General features: G+C 40.5%; 1 protein-coding gene across 2 annotated transcripts in view; it reads right to left on the bottom strand.

The window, feature by feature from the left end:
- Nucleotides 1–529: 529 nt before the first annotated feature.
- LOC148820883 (adhesion G protein-coupled receptor L1-like) overlaps nt 530–26,725 on the bottom strand; it is a 200,631-nt gene continuing 174,435 nt past the window's right edge. For both annotated transcript variants that reach the window (XM_088932204.1, XM_088932205.1), the window contains 4 exons: nt 25,913–26,009; nt 13,781–13,909; nt 3,373–3,390; nt 530–1,407 (listed from right to left, as the gene is read on the bottom strand). In XM_088932204.1, the coding sequence (XP_088788330.1) occupies nt 530–1,407; nt 3,373–3,390; nt 13,781–13,909; nt 25,913–26,009 (1,122 nt within the window). The remainder of the gene's footprint in view (nt 1,408–3,372; nt 3,391–13,780; nt 13,910–25,912; nt 26,010–26,725) is intronic.

Raw genomic sequence — 26,725 nt, 5'->3', positions numbered from 1 at the left:
GAAAATGACACTGGCCCAAGTTGCACAGAGAGCCCTGTGCTTCTGGGAATTCCTGTGGAGGGACATTTCAGTGGGAGCTGTGCTTGTGTTGTCATGGACCGTCTGAGGAAAAGAGGGGAGGAAAGAAAAATCTGGAAGGACACCGCTGAGGGTGGGGCGTAGGTGCAGGGCATTAAGCGTGGCTGGAGAAGAGATGAGCCGAGGAACCAGTGAGAAAATGAGAGGTCCAACCCAGTATCACTCCTTCTGTTCTGTGTTTGGAGCGGCGACTCAATCCAGGAAAAATAAGGCAGCTCCAACCCCGCTGACTCGGAAAGGTTTCTGGGAAATCCATCAGTGGAGGAAGATGGCAGGGCTCGGGGGGGCAGCCGCCATCACTGGGGTCCAGGGCTGGCAGGGAGAAGAGAAGGGAGGGGAAGAAAGGGTAATCGTAGGATGTAGTCAGGAAAAGAAACGGTAGTTTGCAAATGGGAGAGGGGAGGGTTATATTCCTTTGAAAATGTTGTTGCTTATTGTTGTTGGAGGGGCATCAGAGACTTGTAACCAACTGCATCTGCCCATCCCCTTCGCTCATGCCCGGTTCCATGCCCACCTGCACTAGGTAGCCCTCCCCGCTGGGCCGGCGGGCCTGGGGCTGGTAGAAGGTCTGCATCTGCCCGCGGGATCCCATGGCTGGTCGTCCTGAACCATAGTACAGCTCCTCGGGGGGCTGGGCAGAGCGGGGAACCACCTCCAGGGGTTCAGGGCTGCTGTCAGGATAGGGCGAATCCCGAAGGTTGGTCATGCTGGTGTAGAGGGAGTCCCTGTTGGGCGACTGTAGCTGGCCATCCAGTCCTTCCGTCAGCTCAGCGGTGTAGCTCTCTGATTCCTCAGGGTCGCTTTGGTACAGGATGGACTGGGCCCTCTGAAGCAGCAGGGGCTCCTCCAGGGCTTTGTACATCAGCTCGATGTCGATGTTCTCCTGAGGGGCGTCGGCCACCATGGCATCTTCCTCCCCCCCGCCACCTCCGCCGCTCTGCCCTGACTCTCCCCCCGCCCCCTGGCCACTGCTGTGGTGCCCTTTGGCCAGGCTGCCCCCTCTCTCCACTCCCCCTCGCAGGTTGTTGTGCACCAGCTCGGAGATGATCATCTTCTCGAAAGCGGCGGCGTCGCTCAGGTTGCGCCGACCTCCCAGGTTCTCTGTTCCACGGGGATTCAGGAGAGGGGGAGGACCCCCAGAGCTTTCGGAGCTGCCCCCTCCCCCTCCTCCACCACCAGCCCCGCCCCCGGCCCCGCCTCCTCCCAGGAAATCACAGCCGCCTGCGCCTCCTGGACCCACGCTACGCAGGGAGTAACTGTTGTTGAAGTTGCCATTGAGGGGCAGCGTCTCCATGCCACAGGTGTCCCGGCTCTTCGACAGGGTGCTTTCTGCGCAGAGGGAGAGGGAGATGGAAAAGGTGAGAGAGCCACAGGAGAGATCGGATAGAAAAAGGAGTGAAAGGCGCGTGTTGAAGAGATAGCAAAAAAGAGAGATGGGGGGAGAAAGAAAAACAAGCACTTGGTCAGATCTCCCCATAGCTCTACAGAGTGCTATCTTGAAGCCTGAGCAGTACCACAATCCTTCCCCTACAATTTTCTTATGCCCTCTCCCCACAGAAACCCATATGAAGCAGGCACTACAAGAGAGATTAAAGTCAGTCCAAAAGCCATGTGGTACAACCTGACATCTTCCATTTTATCACTTTTATAATGTGGCAAAAAATTCAGCGTTTAAAAAAATAAACATGTACTTTAACTGGCAAAACAACCGCTTTGTGTAAAATAAATTGAAATAAAATGAACCTGCACCATCCCAATAAATATTGGTATATTGTTTTGCGCTTTGTAACTGAAGGTTTGAAAATCAATAAAATGTCTGGAAACTTTCAAACATTTTTATGTTTAGGCTTCCTTTGTGAGTGTTTACCATGAGGGAACTTATTACACACTGTTGTTTTACAGTAGTGCTGTGATTGTATCTTCTGCTACAGTGTCGTATTATTTCACACACATACTGTATAATGACTTAGGAGTAAGTCAAAGTGGACAGCTGTAAAATGTCTTCATCACTTCTGTGGTAATATATAATAGTATTTCTATAATCAAGCCACTGCCTCACAGCTCTTCGGTCATGGGCTCTATTCTGAATTGGGATACCTTCTGTGTAGAGCTCACATATTCTTCTTGTGCCATTTCAGTTAGATTAATTGAAGCCTCTGAATTGTCCCTGTGTGTTTCCTGTGATGGACTGGTATATCATCTAGGTTGATGTCTGTCTTGGCACCCTGTGCCTATGGGATGAATTTTCCTATCCCATACCAGGAATACATTGCTTTCTGGTAATGAATGACTGAAGCTTTTTTTTATCTCACTGTGTTTTAAATAACTACCTTCTTAACAGGGAAAAGGATTATCAAGAGCTAATATACAAGAACTCTATAGACCTCAATTGTTTAGAGTGTATAAGATGTTCAGGATAATGGTTGTTTTCTGCATTGCAAAAAATAGTGTAACCCCCTTTACATTTAAGAAAAAGAAAGATAAATTCATTCATAAGAGCCTCAATAAGAGATCTTCCAATAAAATTAACTGTAATGTTTTATTGACACTTCTATTAAATAATTGTGTATGTGACCTTAATTTATATCTGGGCAGCTGATGTCACAGATAATGATGCTCTCTTATTCTGTTTCCACATACTGTACATTTTCATGTAAATCAATACATTCAGTGTTTGTTTTTACGAAAAGGGCCTGAACCATTAGAACAGTTGTCCAGCGAAGGCCATAAAGAGGGGGCCAGTGATGAACTACAGTATATAATCCTTTCTAGGAAATGTGTTCAGGCAGACTGCCCAAAGGAAGAATAGCCATGAATTTCAAAAGGGATTTTGGGTATAATTAATGCCCCGAGAGCATTTTCTTGTTATGTTCTTATACATTTATTTTATAAAACACACAAAATTAGCAGTGTTTTATGATTTCAGCCTTTAGGGTTAACATTCTGATTTTCATGTTTTTAATATGCTGATATGCATTAGAATATTTCCATCTTATTCTTTGGACCTTTGTGAGAATGGATCCATTGCTTTATTTTTTAATTTCTTCCCAGTACACAAACTGCATTGATGTCAGTGGACATTAAGCATAAATGCCTCAACAAGACGAGACCAATTATCTACAGCACACTTGGGGGGGTCGAGTTTTGTCGTTTCCAATTCAAAATCCTGATGGACTGGTTTCTTTTGGAAGGCAGTGGCACACGTGAGTTCATCCAGAGACAAAGATCAAGACAGCCTCTTGGAATGCCCATTTATCCAAAGCAGAGGGAATCAAACAAAAGGAGATGACGTACTTGGATCTCGGAATGTCCCTGCATGTTCCAGGAAAAGCACAGGAGGAAAGGAGAGAGAAACGAGAGAGAGGGAGTCAATAAGTTAGACAGGCAGGCAGGCAAATCAAAACTGGCACTGGTGAGATTAATAAGTAATCACATGGCAAGGAAACAAATTCAATGTGGCAGCTTAGCTTAGCCAACCCAGCTGCCTCCTCAAGCGCACTGCCAAGCAAGCAGCAGAAGAGCAGTCTGGACCTCTGAGCCAAAATCAGCACGTGGCCCTGAGATATATCTTCAGGACAGGAGACAAGCCCCGCAAGGGGACTCTGTATCCCGTGTCTTCTGCACCTCCTTATTCATTCCCAGGATTCTTGCTTGTTATCATTTCCATTTAGGTTGTTGCAGTGATGTGTTTCTGCATCCTCGAGTTTGCTCCAGAATGGGTGACAAATAGCCAGGTTGGTTTTACTGTACTTTTGAAAAAAAAACCAAAACAACAACATTCTTTTACCACTGCAGTATGCACAGTATAAGAACAGCTCGTACTGGGACACCCTAGTAAATAACAGACTAAAGTAAACCAGTTTAATAAACTAATAGGGGAAGGGGTGTCTGTTATTGCTTAATGTCTCTTAAATCATTAATTACGTTATCTCAGCCCAAAACACACTATCAAATGAGAATTCTATTAATATAAGTTTTTGAATCTTTTGACTTATTTTTCAACAAATAAATCAACATACAGTACTTAATTAGAATTCTTCCAGTGATTTTTATAATAAATATTCAAACTCTTTATTTTATGTGTTGTAAACATAATGTATAGAATTTGTTAAAGCATAGCAAATCAAACCTTAAGCAACACACATTTAAGGGTCAGTAAGCAACTGATCTCAACCTATAAGATCACTTTATCAGCCCTATAAAATTTCTTGCATTAGGAATTTGTCTTTTTCACATACCCCAGCTTGCTCTCCATGAGACACACAAACAGGGAGAGAGAAGCTTGGGGTCAGAGCACAGGATCAGCAATTTATACAGCACCCCTGGAGTAGTTGGGGTTATGGGCCTTGCTCAGGGGCCGAACAGAGTTGGATTTTTCTGCCAGCCACAGGATTTGAACTGGCAATCTTCCAGCGACAGGTGCAGATCCTTAGCCACAGAGCCACCACTCCGCGGTGGACACAATATAGGACAATATACTGTAGGAATATTGTATAAGAATCCCACAATATAGGAATATGGGACACAATTTATATTCCTGAATTTTAAACATAGTATTTATTTTTATCTTGTTTTAATATTTGTGTATTGCCCCGTTATTGCAGGGAAGGTCTGACATTTTTGATTTTTCAGACCAAATTCCTCAGCACATTTTGTCCATTACATACAGTACAAAGTCTGGTAAAACAAAGTCTGTTAAACAAAGGGCTTATTGTCTTCACATTAGAACTGAACTGCATAATCATTAGAGATTTCTTCACTTGTGCCCTGTGTGTTTTTCACTCAGGCATTTGTTCTGACGGGGTCCGTGTCCACTTTGATAAAACGACGTGCTGTGGAAGTGGAAGTGACAGCAAGGCGAATCAGTGTAGTAAAGGGCATTATCAGCATGGCACCAGGCTGTGGGCTCAATTCTCTTCTGTTCAGTCTTTCAAAAGTGACTTCTGTCAGCTGCTCTCTGGATCATCTTTATGAACTGCCCTCTGGCTGTATGTCCTCCAGTTTACAACAACCAACCCATAAAAACCTGGAGGATGGGAAGTGAGTTTATTCAGGAGACAAAAAGTTACCTGGGTACAGAGTTTATGTACTGTATACCGTATGTGGGGTAGGAGGTGAGATACCAGGTCACTCCAGAAACTTCTCTACAGGGTTTGTGTCTGATATTGGGGAGGTCATAAGGACAGAACTGCTGCTTTTAATTGTTTGTTTATTTTAAAAATGATCACCAATTACATTAAGTTTTAAGCAAGCTCGTCCCCACTGGACCACTGGGGTGCAAGCTAGCACAGAAATGGCAGACAAGCACAACTCCTCTTACCTGTCAGTCTGTGCCATTTGTCATGGAAGCGTGTTCTGACAGGAAACCTGTTTCACCTGCAGGCAATTTACAACCACGACGCCCTCACGGGGTGCATAATATATAAAATATGCTCTCAGACTACTTGGAGCTCTGGAACAAATGATATTCTCTATGATATGGAAAGTAGGTTCTAGTGCTTGCTCTGTACCTCAGATCAGCTCTCTAGCTTTGTACTCCCTCCTCGAATTTCTCTTGGCCTCACGGCACTGCTCTCGACACTGCTTCATTCTGACCTTGACTTTTGGATTACCCCAGCGTCTTGTTTATGGAGCTTGGCTTGGATTCAGCTTCGCTACAGTACACAGTGTCTTCCTGATTACAGTGTCTTCCTGGCTCGAGTTTTGCTAGTTTGGATAACAACTATGCACTGTGTTTGTCTGTACTATGCTCTGCTTATGTCCCCAGCTGGATACCACTCCATGCTGACTGCAGTTTCTCTGTTTTATCTCTCCCCCTACATGTGCGTTCAACTTATAACTCAGACTTTTGCTTAGGTCCACCTTAAGCAGCAGGTATCACAACTTTCTTTCAGTTGCATTTCCAGTTGCATTGCAAGATAACCAATATGCTTGCTTTTAAAATTAATTAAGTCTGTAATTTAATGCCCTGGTAAAACCAGAATTTCTCTTTGGTTTCCGACAACTTCCTTGCCTTTAATTCAGAAATTTCTGTAACCGGCACTACATTTTGATTCCTCACGCTCACCTCTTACTGCTGCTGTGTGTGAAGGTGCCCAGCAGTAGTCAGCATTTCCTTTTCAGAGAGCAGCTTTACTTCTTCTTCTGGGGAAAAGCCCCTGCCCCGTGCTTTTTCTACTGTGCTTTTTGTTTCCTGAGGTTTCTAATCAGCAACATGACCACCATCCAGCCTGATGTAATCAGGTATAGGAAGATACACAAAGCTGTTCCTGGTCAGTACTGGGATGGGAGTATTTAGCAATGCTAATTAGCATTGCTAATTGTCAGTACAACAAACAGGTAGCTACTTTAAGTAGTGTAGGTGGTGTTTCTCTATCTAGCGCAGACTTTCTAAAACGATGCTCCAATACGGGTACTAGGGACACCATGTTGCACCGTGTTCATTCTTTCTTCTTACAACAACAGATTATAGGTGATATGGTGCCATTAGGTTTTCAAAACCTCATCGGTTATGTTATATGGTCAGTTACATAAAGCAGATCCTGGTGCCAGGTGGTATTTTTGCAGTAGAGATAAAAATTGCAAACACCTCTGTTAAACAAATATCATATACCGTACAACTACCTAAGCACCACAGACGTTACAAAAGACAGCAATTTCAAATGTAGTGCACATATTTGATAACTTTGATCAATGTCAAGTAACTACGTATTTGCAATAAAGAATACTGAACACAGAACAGAAAATGCAAAATATTAAATGTAAATGCAGAATGCTTTTGTCCTTCAGTTTTAGCAGCACATATTAGCAAGTGTTTTTTTTTTGTTCTAACTCGAAAGAGATCAACAATGTCCATTATTTCACACCTCTCAGCTAGGCAAAACACATCACATTAAAACAAAATAACAAACTGAAAAACAAGATACTTGGCTTAAAAAAAAACAAAGACAGCCTGCACAAATGAAATGTCTGACAGCACCGACACGTGGTGTCTCAGAATCGAATGTTTTTTTTTTTGAGCGAGCATATTTCACACAGCTTGTCTTTCAATTCCCAGTCAACTTGCAAAAGGTATAGCGTGGTCATGTTGCAATGAAAGGTGTTGTCCCACACAAAACATAGAGCCTCTTTCAACTACCTGTTGTTGAACTGAGTCTTCAGACATTGTGAGGGGGGTTACCTGACTCTTTAGACAAATTCATTTTGGCGGGGGAATTCATATTATAATGATTAGTATATGCGTCTTCACCGAAGCATATAATCTGGCAGCCTCAATTCCACTACGTCCACTTTTTTCCTAAATAAAAGAATAGACTTTATCCCTTCATTGATGTCTAACCCACAAAAGTCACACTTCCTGCTTTCAATCAAGGGAATTAAAAAAAATTCACATTCTTCTATGTCTTTACAGCTTCGCAGAGACGGAAAAGAAAAATGCAGATGTTTCCATGCCTGCTGTTTTCAAACTCTAAAAAAAGCAAATGGCAAATGGGCTGGAAATAAAAAAAAAACAAAACCTGAAAAGTACTGAACGCTAAGGATGTGTAACAAAAAAGGGAGCTCCTTGGGAATACAGACAACACTGTCAGTTTCTTCAAAGGGCAGAGTCCTCATTTTCTTGACCTGTCCCAAGAACAAAGGACATGTTTGTATAGAAGTCCCAGGAGATGGCTCTCTTAGCTCAGAGTTGAATGACAGCATAGTTAATAGGCGCCATGTAAGACCTAACACTCTAAAATGCAATTCTAATAATGGTCCTATCTGGAATGAGATTTTAATAAGCAATTCGGTGCATCTAACCGTTTCAGAGATGTCACTGTAATTAATGAGTCTAGCAGTAGCAAGCAGTATGAAGTGCCTAAACTGTAGAAAGACTGGATGGAAGAAAAATACTTCTGCAAGAGACATTTTCAGCCGATTTCAGGACAAGAGCTTCATCACAGCCTAAGTGGCTCAGTAATACTGCTTCATACAAGTATTTAAAAGAGCAATACCATTCATACATGTAGTGACAATTCTGACTTATGGCTGCACTAGCGACATGACACGCAAAAAGATCCTTGCTTGTCAGGAGAGAGGGTATGCTTTGCATTTTAAAATGAATGTTTTATCGTAAAATTCATGAACACTACAAAACTGTACGCAATATAAAGGAGAACTGTGATGAGAAAGCTTTCAAAGTGAGCAACGTCAGAATACAATTGGTCTTAGACCTTGCTACTGTGGTTTCAATGAAGGAACAAAGGTTATCATAATAATACTGCTAATAATATTAGTTAATGTAATATACATAATATAAAAAAGATAAAAATTATATTGTTTTTGTTGTTGTTCCTTTATTTGAACCACTGGCACAAACTGTAATACAAATTGTATATATCACTTTCACAGATACTGTATATGAGAATCTGTGTTTCACTCACTGCTGTATCCTGTTTCTTTTTTATATTTTTCATTCAGTTTTAAATCTATTTTTAAATCTACTAGACTATATGCATGAAAATGAATTGGTTAAAATCAATCCTTAAACACCCAAACTCACAGCTACTCTAACAACGTTTATGTCTCATATTGCATTCCATAGTTATTTGCAGGTGAATAATCTGGCTATAACAATCAAAAAATGCTGAATATTCTGTATATAATGAAAGCAGTTTTGACTAGATGGCCATGGTCTTCTTTATAGGCTCCATTGCAAGATTTCCAGGTAAAGGTAAGATTTCTATTAGAAAAACCGTGACTTGTGCACATAATGATTCATCATCTTCTAATGATATCCCATCCATCCATTTATATCTTCTTCCAAGTCAGAGTCGGGGGGAAGCTGAGCCTACCCCAGCAAGCAACAGGAACGAGGTAGGGTACACCCTGGGCAGGACGCCAGTCATACTGTGTTACTGTACCACCCTTAATGATGTCCTATTTGTTAAATTAGAAATTACATGTCTAATTTTGTGTTTAAAAAATCTACAACTCTTCTTCAGGATATCCAATGTCTTGTATTGAAAATAAAACATACAGCACAGCCAATTCCTGGAGTGGAATACAATAAATTAGATCATATTCTAATAGAAGAAGGTTTGACCTTGAGCTTCAGTTCGAGTGCTATTCATTACATTTTAGAATTTTAGACAGATTCTAAATAACTTTAAAATCCACTCTTACTAATGACAGTAGTAGAGAAAGTTCCCCAAGTTAGTCAGCTACCATGTCTTTGCTATCTAGTCTGGTTTATGGGTTTACGTCTGCTCAAGGCACTTGTATAAAGTTATTTGAGAGCCTTTATTTAATCAGCTTAACTGACAACCAGGAAATGAGCTCAGTTAGAGAGACATAAACTAAGTGCCCACATGTGGGAATTGTAGTAATAAATCTGTAAGATTCCAATCTACCTGCCATGGGACTTCTGGATACAGATGGCATTTCTTTACCATGTCTGAGCACCAACACCACACAGCTAATACATCTTTGTCCAACTCAAAGTCTTTGACACAGATTACACTGTCAGATCTTTTAGCAGTAAGGGTGTGAGTGATTTTTAATTAGAAAGTCTTTTTGTAATTTCGGAGGATCAAAAACAAAAGAATTAACTGTGAAAAACAATTCTACCTGACAGCCAGAGGACACCCAGGTGTGGAAGAAAAGCAGAAGTAACCTCAGAGCAGTCAGTCGTTTAAAAGTCCAATAAAAAAAATCAATGAAAAAAGTGCCAATGTACTGTACATATAATGCAAAGGAACAAGTAATAGGTTTATTCCATGCTGAAAAAAAAGAAGAAAGAGAACACAACGTTTCGGCCGTGGAGTCTTCTTCAGGTGTGTCACAAACCTGTACATATAATGTTGGTTTCATGCAATACTGTGTTTCAAGTGGGTGTCTTGAAGGGTATACCCATACATTTACTTTAACTACATCATCCAATTCAGGGTTGTGCTGGAGTGAGCGATGAGAACAAGGTGGGGAATACCCTGATAGGACAACAGTCCATCACAGGGCAGACACACAGGCACAAATACACACACAAGGGAGATATTGTCCCACAAGCCACTTAACCTATCAGTATGTTTTTGGTCTGTGGGAGGAAACTGGAGAACACAAAGGAAACCCACACAACATGAAAAAACTCCATGCAGGTAGCATCCCAGGTCTGGAATTGAACCCAGTGTTTTAGCAGCATGAGGGAAGCAATGTTAACCACTACAACAGTGTGTTGTCCTTAAAGAATGCATACATATGAAAATGCTTCTATCAAAATCACAACTCTTAAACCTGTCTCGATTGTGATTGCACTTGGCCTATTTTGTTCATAAACCTGTCAGAAGGTAAGCAATGTAAAAGAATATCCTATTTATTGGGCTCCATGCTATGTGAATTTCAAAGCGTTTTGATTTAATGTGTCTACTGTATATGTTTTTTTCAAGCATAGTGTTGAACCTAGAAAACATTAACTCCACAATTTGGCAACCTCCATTAATTAATTCAGCTTTACTGTTGCAGCTCACCTGTCATCATCAGATCTATCTCAGAAGCGTTCACTGCTCCCCCCATGCTTACAGCTTAATGAGCATCGACTGGAGGCAGGGTGCAGCTCTCAATGAGATCACTCCTTGGCAAAACACTGGAGTTGCTAGTGCAAAGCAAGCTGGGGACTCCTTGGCTGTTCACAATCTCACCCAGTCCCGAAAAACAAAACCCCTGAGATTTCAAGCCCCTCACAACCATGGTGGGCTAATGATATAACCAAAATGTGAACCACCATCTCTGAAGTCTCCCTCACGAGCACTCACAATGATGAGCATGCAGGTTCGCTCTGCGCACAGGAAGGGAAAGAGACAGGAAGGGAATATCCACAAAGGGGTTAATTAGAAAAATCAAACTGTCAGAGCAGACGAGCTGCCAGAGTGTGCTTGTTAGACACGCGAGAGCAACAGTTGTCAGCAGCCACTTCGCGCTGCCATTTGGTGCAGCCTCCATTTCACAGCTATATTTATCAGTGCAAGACAGAGAGGCAAGACGAGACACCCGGGCCCAGGCGTGGTTCAAGCTGTCGCATGTTCGCGAGCTGGCTTTCACCAACTCCTAACTGGCAACAGAGACTGCCTCACACATTGCAAGGCAACAAGGAAATTCAAATTAAAGAGCCGCGACATGACTCAGACCTGACATTTCTAACAAATGCTCATCAGAAAGAAGGCACCGATGATCCCACGTTCACATTTTGAAAGCAAGAAAGGGAAAAAGATATGACATTCTAAAGTCACACACAAAAAAGACATAACATGGAAGTTTTGAGAATCTGCAGACCCAACACCTAGACCAGCACAAATGCTGTGTGGGTCTCATAGAATGAGAGGTAACAGCAGAACCATAGAAAACTCTACTCAAGCTGCTTCTTTAATGGCTATTCTCTAAAATCATTTGTAGATTTTAGATTCAGATCTGCTCTCTTTAATGATGACTATACAGAACCTTTTAAAATTCTTTTTAGTCCTCTTTTCATCTGCTTTGTTGAAGCGGAACCATTTCCCTGTTTCGTTTATGTGCTCTCGTTTGTTAAAAATTTCAGGAATCCTATCTGTACGTGCTTTGAAATGGTTCACCGATCAACGCAGAGCATGAGCCGCAGGGATTCGTGTGGCCTATTGGCTTTCTTGTCTTCTTAGGCAAATGGCCTCCAGAAAACATTTTGTCCGGTTCAGAAGTAATTCTTTTAAAACGAATGAACATCACTGCAGCAAAAAAGTAATCTAAATCTTTAAAAAACTTGTATAATACATTAAGTCCACAGTGTGCATCATTAAATCTGTAATGATCTTCTCATCATTGTATTTGAATAAGTAGTAATATGTTGCATTACTACCTTACAGCTTCCCAGAAGCTCAGCAAGGCTGGCCCGTTTTGTACTGGGATGGGAAACCTTTAAGGAAAACTAGGTAATTGAGGAGACGTTTTGGTTTACCAGTGGCCTACTACAGTAACCCCGGACACTGTTATAGGAGGTGATATCAATCAGAGATCCTGCCTTCTTGGTTGTTAATGATCTCATGGCACTGTTCATTGGAGTAGGGTGTTAAACCCCATGTCCTTGCTAACGTCTGATCTGACCTCCCTAGATTCCCCCTTTATTTATTTTGTGGGGCACATTCTGAATTCTCTACTTGATTTACTCTGAAGCACACCTGTACAGTACATTACCCACATGGGGCAGCATTCCAGAAGTGTCTCCCCTTCTATATGTAAAATGCTATGAGATTTTTCTGGAAAAAAAAAGTTCTATATACTGAAAATGCTAGGAATTATTATCAAATGGCAACCAGAGATGGAATTCTAAATGGCTGTGGCATGTAGTCATTTTCACAGCATGGAGTGTCTCACATTGTAGAGGCATGAATGGTAATTTGATACTTTTTTACATAATTGCATGTTGTTGTAAGAGACATACTGAAGGTGAGGAGCAGTGATCTGTTACAGGTGGCAAAAGAATCCATGCATTAGTTTGAGTAGGTTAGTGGACAGAATGGACTAGGAGAAGAGGGGCTAATTTCCTGAATGGAATTTTATGGATTTGTGATCAAGCTTTGGATTGTGTGCAAACAAAAGAGAAAAAACACTGAATGAACAGGTATTCATTGATTTCTGAAAAGTAAAGTGGTTTGTAAATTGATAAATTATTGATTTTTAGGCATTCCCTAAGAGGATGTGGCATCATGCAAGAGAATCACAGAATCTTTATAGTGGAGTTTGTTTTTCATTTAAATTCATTTCATCCAAGAAACTCACCACCTCACCACAAACATTGATTGTTTTTGAAAGTTGGAGAGCTATCTGTATTATTTCAAGGAGCTGTATGAAGTAAACAGGAAGAAAGAAAGCACTTCTTGATGTTTTCTTTCAATCTTGGACATCAGGCACTGCAGGCACTAAGGAAGAGCTTTCCATCCACAATGATTCAAATCAAAATCAAATCAAGGTTTATTTATCAAATGCACAACAATACAGCATGCAGCAGTAGTTGCTGGCAATGAAATGTCTTTTCTACGAGCTCACCGGGGGGGGGGATTAGGGTGTAAAAATCACAAAATTAAAGTTACAAAAGAAGGTTACATAATAATACATAATAGTACAATAGAAATTGAATAAAATAAACTCAGACAATACTCAATATGAATAGAGCTGCTATTGTATGTGTCCATGGTGTATGCAATATATTATGTCCAAGTAGTGCAGTATGATGAATACAATGAAAACTGTATGTCCATATTCAGCCCAACAATTGTCACCTCTAACCCTTTAAAATACCTAATCTCCAACTCTATCACAACAGTAATCTCTCCAACATCTTTCCAGGCATCCCACAGATCTTTTTACCAAAAAAGGTGTATTAGTTTTGTTTGAAACCTCTTATTATTCAATCATTTAATTTCTGCTCTTTCATTGTTTTTTGCAACATGAAAAGAGATATAGGTATACACGATTTTGTAAGAACTAAAGTTTAAATGAAGGATAACCAAATTTTTCTGTCTTAGATTCAATTAATTAAGTTTGGGATTTCCCATATTTCTTAAAGAACACAACTTTTATGTAAACTAGCAGATCCCTGGAAAAAAGATTTTTCCTCCTGGGAGTGGTTAAAAAAAATGGACTTTTGGTTAAAGAACTACAGGACAGCCATGAGCTGTAACACAGTGACAGACTGGCTCACCGGTGGAATTGAAGACATTGGGAGATGGAGGGTTGAAGCCAACGGATTCAGCCAGGAGAGTATTGTAAGGACTGGTGCCGGAACGGGTCTGAAGGACAGGATTGGTGAGTAAGTGGTTTCCCATAGTAGCTGTGAGAGAGAAGAGAAAGAGCGAGAGATTAAGACAACATCACAAGATATATATGGTTTGAACCTACCAGTCACCCCCTGAAGATCAGAGGTATGTGGCAGGAAACTCTAGCCGGCACAGTGGCGGAGTGATTAAGCAGTGAAAAACTCTTGCATGGCATGTCTTGAAGCACTAAGGCCCTGGGTACAACTGCAGAACTGGGGTGCTATCTGTGTGGATTTTTATGTACTTGTTATATCTGTTATATATCTGTTATACTTGTGCTTGGATGGATTTCCTCTGGGTGCTCTGGTTTCCCCCACTGAATGGGTCACCTGTCTACTGCAAGGCCTAACTCTATCAATATGGTGTCACATTTATACAGAAGGGTGGACTGGAGCAAGTGAGGTACAGGACCATGCTCAAAGTATTGTACAATAGCATGTCTTCATGGATGCAGGAGCGCCACTACAGGTTCACCTCTTTATCCATTAGAACCCAAATGTGACAGAGTGCCCCTAACATAACAGAGTGCCTCACTGAGGGCACTATGCAGAACCTGTCACTAAAATATGAACAACTGAGTAAATGTAAAAAAATTACCTACAAATTAGCTACAGACGTACTGACAGTCACTTTATTGAGGAACAAGAAGATAACAGAATATTTAACATATTTTATTCAGAATTAATTCAGGTCTTAAAAGTGTATTACAATTGTTTTTGGCTTGGAACAAAGACAACTTTTAGGAGATACTTCTCCTTTTTTTTAGTTTGAAGGAATGTTCTAGACTGACAGGTTGAAATATTTGAATACCTTTACTGACAGCAGTGAAACACGAACCAGAGTGAACACAGCTGAAAGCTAGATGGAAATATTACATTTGAGAGCAAAAGGCACTGCTTTGCAAAAAGACGGGTGAGAGCCACCGGCCTGTCAGCCAAGTCATTGAAACCGGGGTCAGTAAACTACAAACATCTAAACAAGCTCCATGGGCCAAATGGCCTCCTGTCAATTTCAGCATTTCTAACATTACCGCATTCAAAATTCAAGAGAGAAAGTCAACTCACTGCAAACGTGGTGCATTTCTGAACAAAAAAACAGGAGGCACTTCTTTACACAAAGGGGATTGTGGGTGTGAGGTACAGACTGCCAAGTCATGCTGTGGACATTGAGTCACAAAAGGGCATTTAAAAAGAGCACTGATGGGACTTCTGGGATCATTAAGCTCCTGACAATCCGATCATCTAGACGGTCTGAATGATCTGTAATCCATAATTCTTTTTTTTATGTTCTATTAAGTGATATGGGGCACATAGCTGAACTCAGGCCCGGGCTGAACTCTGGGGATATTGTTTACTTTTTGTTTTCCAGGCACTAATTTATTTTTTGTTTTGGTTAAATAACTGGTCTCTTTTGTCTGTTTGTAAATGCGCCTTTTATTGTGTTCTCCACATGATCCATCTGCAGAACTGATCTCTTGGCATGTTTTGTTTCAGCCATGCCAGTGCAGCTTATTAACTTAAACAGAAAACGAAACTGAAAATAACATGAGAGTGCAAGAGTGAGGAAGGACAGGGAGGGAGTGATCGCTGGAAAAACAGCACAAAACTGCAACACAAATGCAGCAATCTGAGTGCAGAATAAGCTCTACGATCACGGGTTTGGGACCTTTGGGACATTTTACTATATGACGGCCTGGGCTTGTCCAAGTGATGCCACACAATTGGCAAAGTGTCACTCAGCGTAGGGTGGTATTAGTTGGCCAGGACTCACTTGACTCTTAATCATACACAGTGACCACCTCAGCCTCCGGGCGCCTTGCAGAAACTGCTGTCACTGAGTGACACAACTCTCAATCAGCAGTGCACCTCCGGAAGGGGGCAGTGCTGTCAGTGAGTGACATGCCTCTCCTCCAATCATCACCACCTCTGTAATAGGGCAGTGTTGTCAGTAAGTGACATGCCTCTCCTCTAATCACCTGAACGTCTGGAAAAGGGCGGTGCTCTCAGTGAGGGACATGCCCCTACTCCAATTAAGCATTGCACCTCCAGAACGGGGTAGTGCTACCAATTCAAAAAAACAATAGATAAGCAGGTTTTTGAAGGTGGGAAGGTCACAGGAGTTTATCCCATGTATGCAGGTACAGGGTTAATTGCTGAAAGCAAAATCAGGTTGGTATAATAAAATACCTGAAGATCCTAAATTAAAAAAAGGAAATGAGTTCATAGATATCCACTTAACAGTCATAGTAACTATGAATTTAAGTCATAGTAACATACAAAATGCACAGGTAAGACCTCAATTTGCTCATTGCATTACAAAAGGACATTTTTGCTCTACTGCATAGACAAACAACATTAATTTCTGAAAAAATTATATATATATACTCACAAACACAGTGGAAGCTGTATCTACTTAGGGTCCAGCAGTGCAAAACTACAAGGGGGTTTGAATTTAATTAGAAAGTATAAGGATGTGCATGTAGGAGTGTGGAATAAATTAGTCAGCCCTTAGTGCTGAAGCAAATTCCCTAAGATCCTTCAGTAAAAAGCTAATGTTCTCCTAATTCAGAGTAGAATCAGTAGACAGTGAAGGGGTGTGAGTCTGAAACTCTGCACCCTACTAAGACTGGTTTGTGCACTTTGTGAGGCTTGCAAAAAAGTCAGACTGGACTCCCGGAGGGCTTCCACTCCAACATCCTTCATCCTTTACTCCAACAGGTTTTCCGGATAATATATAATTGATTTAGGCTCTGAGAAAAAAATCCAATGCAAGGCTTGTCCGTTTCAGCCTCTCTGGTAATTAACTAGGAGCTCAAGTCACAGGAAACCCCAGGAAAATACACAGTTGGTTTGTACTGTCAGCACCTTCAATGTGCAGATCGAGCAGCCCATCAATGTTCCCTGACGCTTCTTTCGATTAAGATCTCCTCCAAGTTATTGATCCTACTGGAGTCTTCATATTGTAATTGTGCTGCCAGGGTGGAGGTACTGAGATCGAACCTCAGCTAGGAATAGCTGGAAAATCCATGGGGCATTAATGGATTAAGTATTGGCAACAGGTCAAAGGATCAGAGTGTGACAAGGCTTAGTTTCTTTTCTTTTTAGTCACACTGACTTTAACAATTTAGCAATCAATATTCTTACCATTACTAATTATTGTAATTGTACTAATTGCAGTTTCTATATATTTCTGTCATCATTTGTGATAAATCATCTTTTAGCAACCAGTGAATTGTGTAATTATAATATTACTGCTATCTTTATTAACCCAGCATAATGTTAATCTAATCCGCAGTCTGCGATTAACTGCAGCTGATTAAGCTGTAAAAAGGGATCAAACAAAGAAACAAGAGGATGTGATAGGCTAGGACCTGGGCGCGTTCTCACAGTCACTGCTCTCGGGGTTCTTCATTTGGGAGCTTTCTTTCATCTTCAGCCTCCTGCCTTAGAGCAGGAGAGAACAAGGGTCCAAATTATTTGATCAGAGGACCATTATCAGCCTGTGATGTTGGCAGCGACATCAATTCTTTTCTGATCAGGGGAGCATGAGTTTATATGCTTGTAGCTGACTTTGCCCTGTACCATGACTGCTACCACAGGGCGGCTTAGGACAACTAACTCAAAGCTGACTAAATGTATATGTACATATAGTCATGCCTTGAGGCTCAAAAGAATCATAACACTCAGGTTCGTTAATTATTTTAGACAGGCATCAAATAAATTAATAATGAATAAAAGAACAAAACTGCAGGTCAAGGAATCATGATAGGTCTTCAGTAGAAAGTCAAACTGAAATCACAAAGTTATATTATTACTGTAGGTATGACCACCTCCATTACCACACTCCAGACAGTGTTGACTAATAGACCCAATCAGCATCTGGACAGACTGATGTGGCATGTAAAAGTTGGACCCACAGATGTTTAATTGGTCTGGAGAAAAGCTGAGTAACCTTGAAACCTTGCATTTTCCTGATTGGATTGGTACTGTATGCAAGAAAGATTAAGGCTGTTGGTTCAAGCATCTTCATCAACCTATCACTGAGCAGTGAGGTTTTCCTCCATCTGCTCCAGAGCTGTTCTTGAAAAGAAGATTCTTTCCCACACCATCACACTCTCCCCAATGTTTGGCTTCAGCACAGTCCATCATGGCATCTCCAGACTTGTTGTCTTCCATCAGGTCTGTCCAAAAAAACATCCATCAGTGTACAGAATGCTTCACTCTCTCTTCCACTATCTCAGTTGTTCTCTGGCCCACAGAAGACAGAAATTTCCTTTCTCAGCTTTACACATTAGTCCTGAACGTCTTGTGTGGTTGGAGATCATCTTCTGTCAAATGGCATGTACAGTACCAGTCACTTCATCCTGACGTTCTGCGTGCAACAGTCAATGCAGTCTGAAAACAATTATTGCAAATGAATCAGGCATCCCTCACAGAGCTGGTCTTGTGGTTTCTCTTGTCTAATGTGCTGATTGTTGAAGCATAGCATTCCATTCTGTGGGCATCACCTCTCACAGACAGGGCATCTTTAATCATACTGATAGGCATCCAGGTGATCTTCATTACTCAAGTGAGACTAAATTGTATCTTTTTCTGTTCTTGCATTAATTAAAACCATGTCCTTGGTGAATGGCTTTTAATACAGATTCTTTATCAACTAATTTTGGCAAATTTAACTCAGCTCAAATGCTAAATTAATTAATGAACACCTGGTATCTTTATGAACTCACATGATTTAAGAGCAATAGCCTGATACTGAAATGACATCCCAACTATCTTCTCCCTGTTTCAAATGTAATATTATATACTGCCCAATGAAGTACTGATGTAAAACACACAGATTCAGACATCAGAACATATACAGTACATGCATTCATTCATGACTGCAGATAATCCAGAACATTAATATTTCTATCAGCTGCATTTCTAAGCCAACCGTGCACTGAAACCCAGCAAGACACCTACTTGGGTGCCTACTCTCTGATTCTCACATCTGCAGGTGTAAATTTATGATATGGTAATGCGTAGAGGTGGAAATGTTCACTGACACTCAGGAATCTAAAGTGATAGGTGATACCATCAAGGGAGCAGGGGAAGCCAACTTTTCAATTTCCCCCTGCTGAATGACAGGATAAAAATATCATTGAGTGCAATATCTTTTCTGTAGGGTTAGAACACTAAGGTATTAGATACCTGTACTGTACACTATTATACTGTATCATTTGCAGAAGCCTAATAAATAGTTTATTTTCACAAAACACTTCATTTAATTAATTTAACACCACTGTAACGTGGAATCTTCCGTCAGATGGTTTGTTCCCCATTATTTCATTCTTGGCATGTTTAATGGCCTGCTGTGTGAGTTTTCTTAGTTGCTCCTAATTCATATTTCTGTGAATTTTTGCTGCTCTTCTACCTTAACATTAACCTTAACATTTACAATAGCATATCTTACCTTGTGAATACCATGAGGAAATGAAGGTGTGTATATGTTGAGGTGAGTGACTGAAGAAACCAGCACCTTATATTTGACTTGAAACAGTTCCCTTCCCACTCTGAAAAAGCACCAAGAGTCACAATGGAGATCAGTTGTGGCTCTTTAGGGAGACATACATACATTTCTTTGCAAATGTCTTAGATTTGTTGCATTATTCTATGTTTTTCCTTCTGTATTCAGAAAGGCAGTTACTGTATTTGTGATCTTCTATACACATTTTTTGTTATTTGGTTTTATGTTGACATTAAGCCCAGTAGACATGATGTTATTTTTCAGATTATTGGGAGGATAATCCCACACTTCCACTCTCCTACATACAAGTACTTGCCAGCTTCCCACAGCTCTGTGTGCATCTTTTTAAAACCCTCCCTCTACCCCAACTTCACCCTTGCAGCAGCTACCTAGTTCGTTTCTATTAACTGGGCAGGGTTCCACAGTGGGATGAATTAACACCAGAGTATTAAGTATAAAATCCCTTTATATTTGTATCTTTATTAGAATTATTATTAGAATTTGAATGAACTACTGACCTGTACTTTGCAATGCAAAGAGCAGCCTTCTTTTCACAGATGTGCAGAGAGCAACAAATGGTGTTAATGATGAGGAACTCCTGACAATGAGTCAAAATAATCTGATTGGGAGTGTAAATGTGATGGATTAGATACTGCAACGAATCATATTGTCTGCTGATCTATCGTTTACCTGGAGTTGTGGTGAACACATTTTTACAGATCGGATCCATATGAATTCAAGACAGCTAACTGACAAGCTTGGCTTCCACACCCCCCCCCCCCCCCCCCCCTCCATTAACAACAGTCAAAGTTGTTATAATAATAGAATAAATAGTGGAAATTGCGATATGAGTATCAACAGTTTATGTGAATTTTTACTTATAAATGTGTCTAGGAATTTCAGGTAAGCAGGTTGTGTGACTTCTCCTAAAGACAAAAGAAAGAACTATTGTATTGCATGGTGCAGTGATAACAATTCTGGAAAGATTTTCAATGTGATGCTTTCTTTTCACTAGAGAAGTCAGGAAGACATTCAAAACCAAAGTACACCCAGACCTGCAGAAAGCCAATACTATCGTAAGCCAGATATATTTCTATCATAAGTCAGAAGTTAAGCATAACAAAGGGAAACAAACAACAGAAAGAAAAAGTATAAAATGTTCTTTTGTGTCCTCAACTTATTATCTTCGCAAGAAAAACAGCTGACACATGTACTATACAGTATGCCAAAATGAGAAAATATATTTTGCAAAAAAGTATTCAAGGGTCAGAGCAGGCCAGTGCTTTAAGAGGTAGGTATTTAAATCTCTTTCTGCAGTAGCTCAGCTCTTAGATAAGTGGAAATAAGAACAGCTGGGCAGAGGTATCTAAGGAGCCAGTCAATTGCATCTTCTGCAAGCTTTTAAACAACAGCACGGGGGTGGAAATCCTCCTTGTTAATGAGAGACTTGGGTAGTTAAGACAGCCTGAGGACAAGCTGGCAGATGCTAGCATCTCAGTGCCCCTGGGGCACTGACTGAAGCCTGCTGCTGTTTGGCGAAGGATGCAGGCTCATGGGAACATGCTGCAGGATCGGCAGGGGCCAGAGAGCAGTCAAAGAAGCATTGCCTGCTTCTTTGAACACGACATAAGAAGGAGCATCAGCAACTGAAGTCAGAATTTCACCTTCCCCAGACTGCTGCTGTTCGAATAAAGGGAATTCAGAGGACTTAACTTATCCCTGAGCTGCTTTTATGGTATTTGTTTTCCATGTCTTCTTTGTTTCAAGTCCTGGGCTTTCTTAAGCTCTCTCTCTTTGTTATTTATGCTGGGAACTGTTATGTGCTGCACTAACTCAGTGCTTCTGAGCTTCTGAAAGGTGGATTAAGAGGTGAAACAAAGGGAGTTATCACTAAGGAACTCTGTTCTAGAACACATTTGATCTGAACTGGAATCATCTTACCAGCTATTCTGTGTTTGAACTGCATCCATCCATTTTCTAGCAGCTTTTTCTAAGTCTGGGTTGTAGCAGACGCAGAGCCTTTTCAAGCAACAGGCACAAGGCTGGATATACCCTGAATGGGACACCAATCCATTGCAGGGCTGACATACAGAACAAACAATTTTCCAAAAAGCCAATTAACCTACACTATTAGTATGTGTTTATACTGTGAGATGAAACTGGAGCACCTGGAGGAAACCCACGTGAACATGGGGATCACATATAAACACCACTCAGATAGCACCCCAGGTCTGATATTGAACCCAGGAATGCCAACCACTGTTGCACCCTGCTGCCCTGTTTACGAACTTTTACATTTTACAGTGAATGGCAACAGCCAAAAAGAAGATATTTGTAGGAAAGAAACTAGAGAAGGTCAACATAAGAGGCTTTGACTGAACGCTCTTAGCTTAGGGTTGACCCCTCGAGCGGAGAACAAGGAAGTCAGGACTCCCATAGAGAGAGAAGGGGGAGCTTCACAGATGGAGAATGAATGCAGATTGACAAATACAAGCTAACGATGGTCTTTCTGTGGTATTTAAATCTTTTCAGGAAGTGATGTTCTAAAGGGTTACAAATTAGCAGCAGAGGCAACCATGTTACAACGTTCCATGTATTTTGTGATTGATTTTCCCCCTGTACATTGCATTGATTATTTCATTTTGATTAAGGTCTGTAATTCATATTGTCATTGCTACCAAATTCAGTAAGTATGAGCAATAATGAACAATATCTCCCTTCATGGGCTTCTGTGTGATGCTATTATGATGTGCCAACTCCACCTTCTCTCAGTGGGCTTAGGTGAAATGTTTTTTGCTAACAATGCTATAGTTAGACTTCAACAATTGCCCTTTTCCCACAGCAGGAACAATGAGAAGGCAAGAACAAAACTAAGCTACATTTAAGAGGAGACTTGATTAATGGTATAAAGGATTTTCACTCGAGGAAGGGGGTAGACTTCAGTTTAGATTTCTTGAGCTCACACACTACAAAGTTCCAAGACTGAGCTTGACTGACAGAAAGGGCAGTCTCAAAGTGCTTAATCTAGCCTGTTCTTTGAAAAATTTTCTTATGCTTAAAGAAGCAGGGTTTGGTGGGATTTTAGAATGGAAGATGGAAATCTGAAGTGGAGCAGTAACAGAGGACAACATTACAAATGGATAAATGGGAAAATAACTTTTCAGAAAGTTTACATCTGTAAGTACAAGCTATTGGTGTGGTCATTTCTTCATTGTACAGCATTTTTGTTTGTTTGCCCTATACTTTCACTGTTTTATTGCAACAGGATAATCCTACAATTTACTATTATAAATTCATTATTATAGATTTACTATTATTATTAAAAACATAAGATAAATCAATGTAAAGTGCAGAGAAAATGCTCGATCAAAGACTAAGATACATTTTAAATGAGTATAGATGCTTTAAGCAGCACCATCGAGTTAAATCTTCACTAACTAATCTCCTAATCCACTCAACTCTGGGAATTTTTTTTATTGAATCTCTATAACAGAAAATCACAGTATTTAAGACACAGAAGACGATAGAATCATGCACCCATCTTCTAAAATTATTTTTAAAAGACAGACAATAGTACAAGCAGCTGGAGAGATAAGTTTGATTGACATCCAGATTGTTCTGTTCTGCAAGCTGTTTTAAATGATTTCAATCATTTAAAGGCTCTCTGAAAAGATAAAAAGTCAAACAGCTTTTAAAGTACATTGTCTTAATTCTTGTGTCATGTGACACGGACGCCACATCTAATTTTTGACAAAGCTTCATTATGAGTGTTTTCTTTAAACTCCCTTTTTAATTAATTCCGCATCTCTCTCTTTCGAAAGCACAGCAGATTTTCTCAATGGCTCTGTTATTAAACCTTCTTCGCCGAATTATCTCATAATCAGCTGTAATGGCAGAGATGGGCCCACAGTTATTGGCTCTAAATGAGCTTTAATCTCCCCCTTAAATAAAATAAATTAACGTCGTGCTCATTGAGTCAGGTAATCAATTAATTTAAAAATGGATTAATTTATGCCACTCAAAAACAGAATGGTTATCTTGCCCGCAAAATTTTCCATCAGAATTCTAATGACTGGCAGGAATCGGGTGTCGAAGCTGCAGGAGCTTGATTTAAAAGAGACAGCATAGTTTAATTTAACTCTATACACAGACAGTTTTACCAGTGGATTCCCAGTTCAAGCCTCATCTCATTCATGGCCATGCTACTTTATGTCGCTGAGAAAATTACAGGAAAATCCTTGAACTGGGATTCAACTGGGTAAGCCATCAAACTGAGGTTCTGTTGTATGTGACCCTGCAGTAATTGCTGATGTGTAGTTCAACCTCTATCCTCTGTGGGTTTTTTTTTTCTAGACAAGCTGCAAGCTAATTGAGGTTTCATATTCATTTAAATGGGCAGTTGCACTCCAAGAAGTCAGCTTAGGCTTCTTTATAGGAAAAAGGGGGATAAGCATATAATAACATAAATGGTCAAATGGACTCCTCTCTTTGCAAATGAGAGGAGTCCATTTGACCTATCTAACTCATTTGTAGTGGCTAACTGATCCAAGGATCTCCTCCACCCATTTCCTGAAAGGAAACTTCAATTTCTTGGCTGGGTAGTTTGTTATCCATTCCCTCAATGCATTGGGTAAAGAAGTGCCTTCCTGTTTTTGGTTTTGCACCCACATAGTTTCTATATGCTGAATATAAGAGTGAACACTGTGCCTGTGGACCTCTGAAAACACTGATTTGCTTCTCCAATACAAACACTAGCTAAAACGGTAAAGAAAGTTTCCCACCTGATTTAAAAAGCAGAGCAAACCAGAGATGCACATCAGACACTTCCAAAGGGAAGTAATCCAACATGTTCTTTCATACTGAACCATTTATTATCTAACCCAAGTCCAATTTAAGAGGTGAACGTTCTTCTGACAACTAAAAATTAACCAGTAATTATAAACCATGTTCTCCTACTCTTGCTTAAAGAACATAGGACCTTCTTATCATTATGACACATTTTTAAATGGTACAGGCTCTTCCCCTGCTAAGTCACGCTTGACTTATGCCAATTAGACTTTACATAAGACCACCATAAGTTAATTTAAAAATTGGAATGATGGGATACATAATGTAAGTGGAAACTACTTAAGGTCATGTAGCAGTTCCTTAAATAACTTTAGCTTTTTGATCCATGAGTTTTTTATTTTTATTCCTGCAGACTCTATATAATCCAAGATTTTTATTCATTTTATTATAGACTACAGTATATTAATTATGTTAAAAATGTATGCATGTGAACTCAGCAGTGCACAGAATCAGATAGGAACCTTCAACCATCAAAGTATAAAATTTTAAATTAATTAATAGCAAATCTTCACACAGCTCAAGAGTGAAATCCGACTCATGTAAATTTGAATTGCTGTATGAAACGGTTGCTGGATCTGAACTCTTATATGTTGTAGACAGTACAGTAGGGTCTCAACATTTGTGTGGGTTCCACGCAGAGAACCATCACAAATAGCCACTTTTGTATTTAATATACTGATGAATAAAATACAACAAAATATAGTATGCATAGACATAAAAGACATAAGTAACCCTCCCTTATATGACAATTAAAGTATTAATGCATTGGCTTTGTTATGAAAATAACATTGATCAACTAAAAGAAACAACGGTAATCACAAACTTTTAGTAGTTTACTAAAATAAACAGCATGAAACCCTCCCCTGTGTCCATCCTGTATGTTCTCTCTCTGCCCCTGTGATTTGCATTCCTCACTGTAATGAAAAGGGCAATAAACTCTCAGTGAGACTGTAAAGTCGCCTCCAGCCTGTCATTCCCCACATTACCGATACAGAATTTTGTTCGAGTATGAAAACAAGAACACGATGAGATGGGAATGCTGGGTAGTGGGCACTTGAACATCGGGAAGGGAGAGGCTCACTCACTAATATATTTGTCTCACCATCCTAGTCTGTAGGGCAGGTACTGTAATTTTAAAGTTGTGCTGAACGACCTTTAGTTCCTTCCATCCAAAACCCTCTCATCCAGACCACATTTCAAAACTGTGAATGTAAATGTTGCCGATATCAAGACCCTACTGTACATTGTTCACCACACTCACTTGTACCATATACTGTATCATCATTTAGTCTGCTCAGGACTGCGTGGCCTGAGGGCTGCTGTCTGTTGTTACTCTCAGCTGCTGGAGGAACACTATTCTCCAATCGTTGGTGCCACAGAAGCAGTCGTAAGAATGACAGACAGCCCCATCATTGGACGAAACAGAATCAAATATCTTAAAAAAGAGAATGAGGAGGATCTTTCTGCTAAGCAACCTGTCAGGATGTGAATAATGGTTGGACAAAGTACAGGCAGGTTACAGAAACAGCTATAGCAGCAGGAGATGATGTGTACCGCGTACCAGCAACCCAAGCCGTGAAACCCAACCTTTAACGCATTGGCGTTCCAACTTGTGTTCTTGACGGACGGGAACATGGGGCTGAGCCTTAGCTCAGAGTTACCTCGGTTGAGGGAGGGCGTGCTGTTGATGTCCCCGGCCATGAAAGACGACTCCGTCTGTTTGCGCACCGTGTCATTCCACATCCTGCGAATCCGGCTCTGAAAGACATGGAGGGGAAGAGAGAAGGGGCCAGGAGAAGGGAAGTGAGTTATGGGCCATTTTATGAATTCACAGAGATGGCTCAGCAACAACACAACTGTATCCGATTTCCCTCACCTACTGTAAAGACAGTTAAGGGGTGACACATGCGTGCCCTGGGCTACAATCAGATGTGCTGTTGAAGATTGAGCACAGCTTGTAGTCTTAGTCTGGAAATCCAGCATAGGAAGCACAGCTGTTTAAAAGGCTGTGCTGTTGCTGTTAAGAAATGCAGTAATTTGAATATTAGAGCCAAAAGTTAATATCAAAGAAATGAAGTTTTATGAATTAGATCCCCCTTCCTCCACAACACACAAATACACCCTGACGTGACTGAGACAGGTGTTACTGCTAACGGCATGTTCACGCTTGGTCCACTGTGGGAATCTGGTCATTTAATCTTAAGTGTTTCCCTTTGACATAGTACTGTGACTAGAAAAGTGCAATTTGCTATTTTATTTTGCTGTAACTCCCATATGAAAGCTTGACTTGGAAAATCTATCACAGTTCTTTTGCAAATAGGTTGACCACAGTTTTGCTGTTGTTTGAATATGCTTTCATTGTACTGCACTGCACCATGGGAGTGTCATGACTACTGGACCATGATAAGTGCTCCAGTGTTCCTAGGTGCAGTGGACTAAAATGCCGCTACTGAAGGCTTGTTGACATAATAGGA

The sequence above is a fragment of the Atractosteus spatula genome, chromosome 14, assembly GCF_055471065.1.
Source record: "Atractosteus spatula isolate fAtrSpa1 chromosome 14, fAtrSpa1.hap1, whole genome shotgun sequence".
In the NCBI taxonomy this organism is placed as follows: domain Eukaryota; kingdom Metazoa; phylum Chordata; class Actinopteri; order Semionotiformes; family Lepisosteidae; genus Atractosteus; species Atractosteus spatula.
Note: the sequence above shows the minus strand (reverse complement) of the source record. Positions and strands in the feature narration are given on the sequence as shown.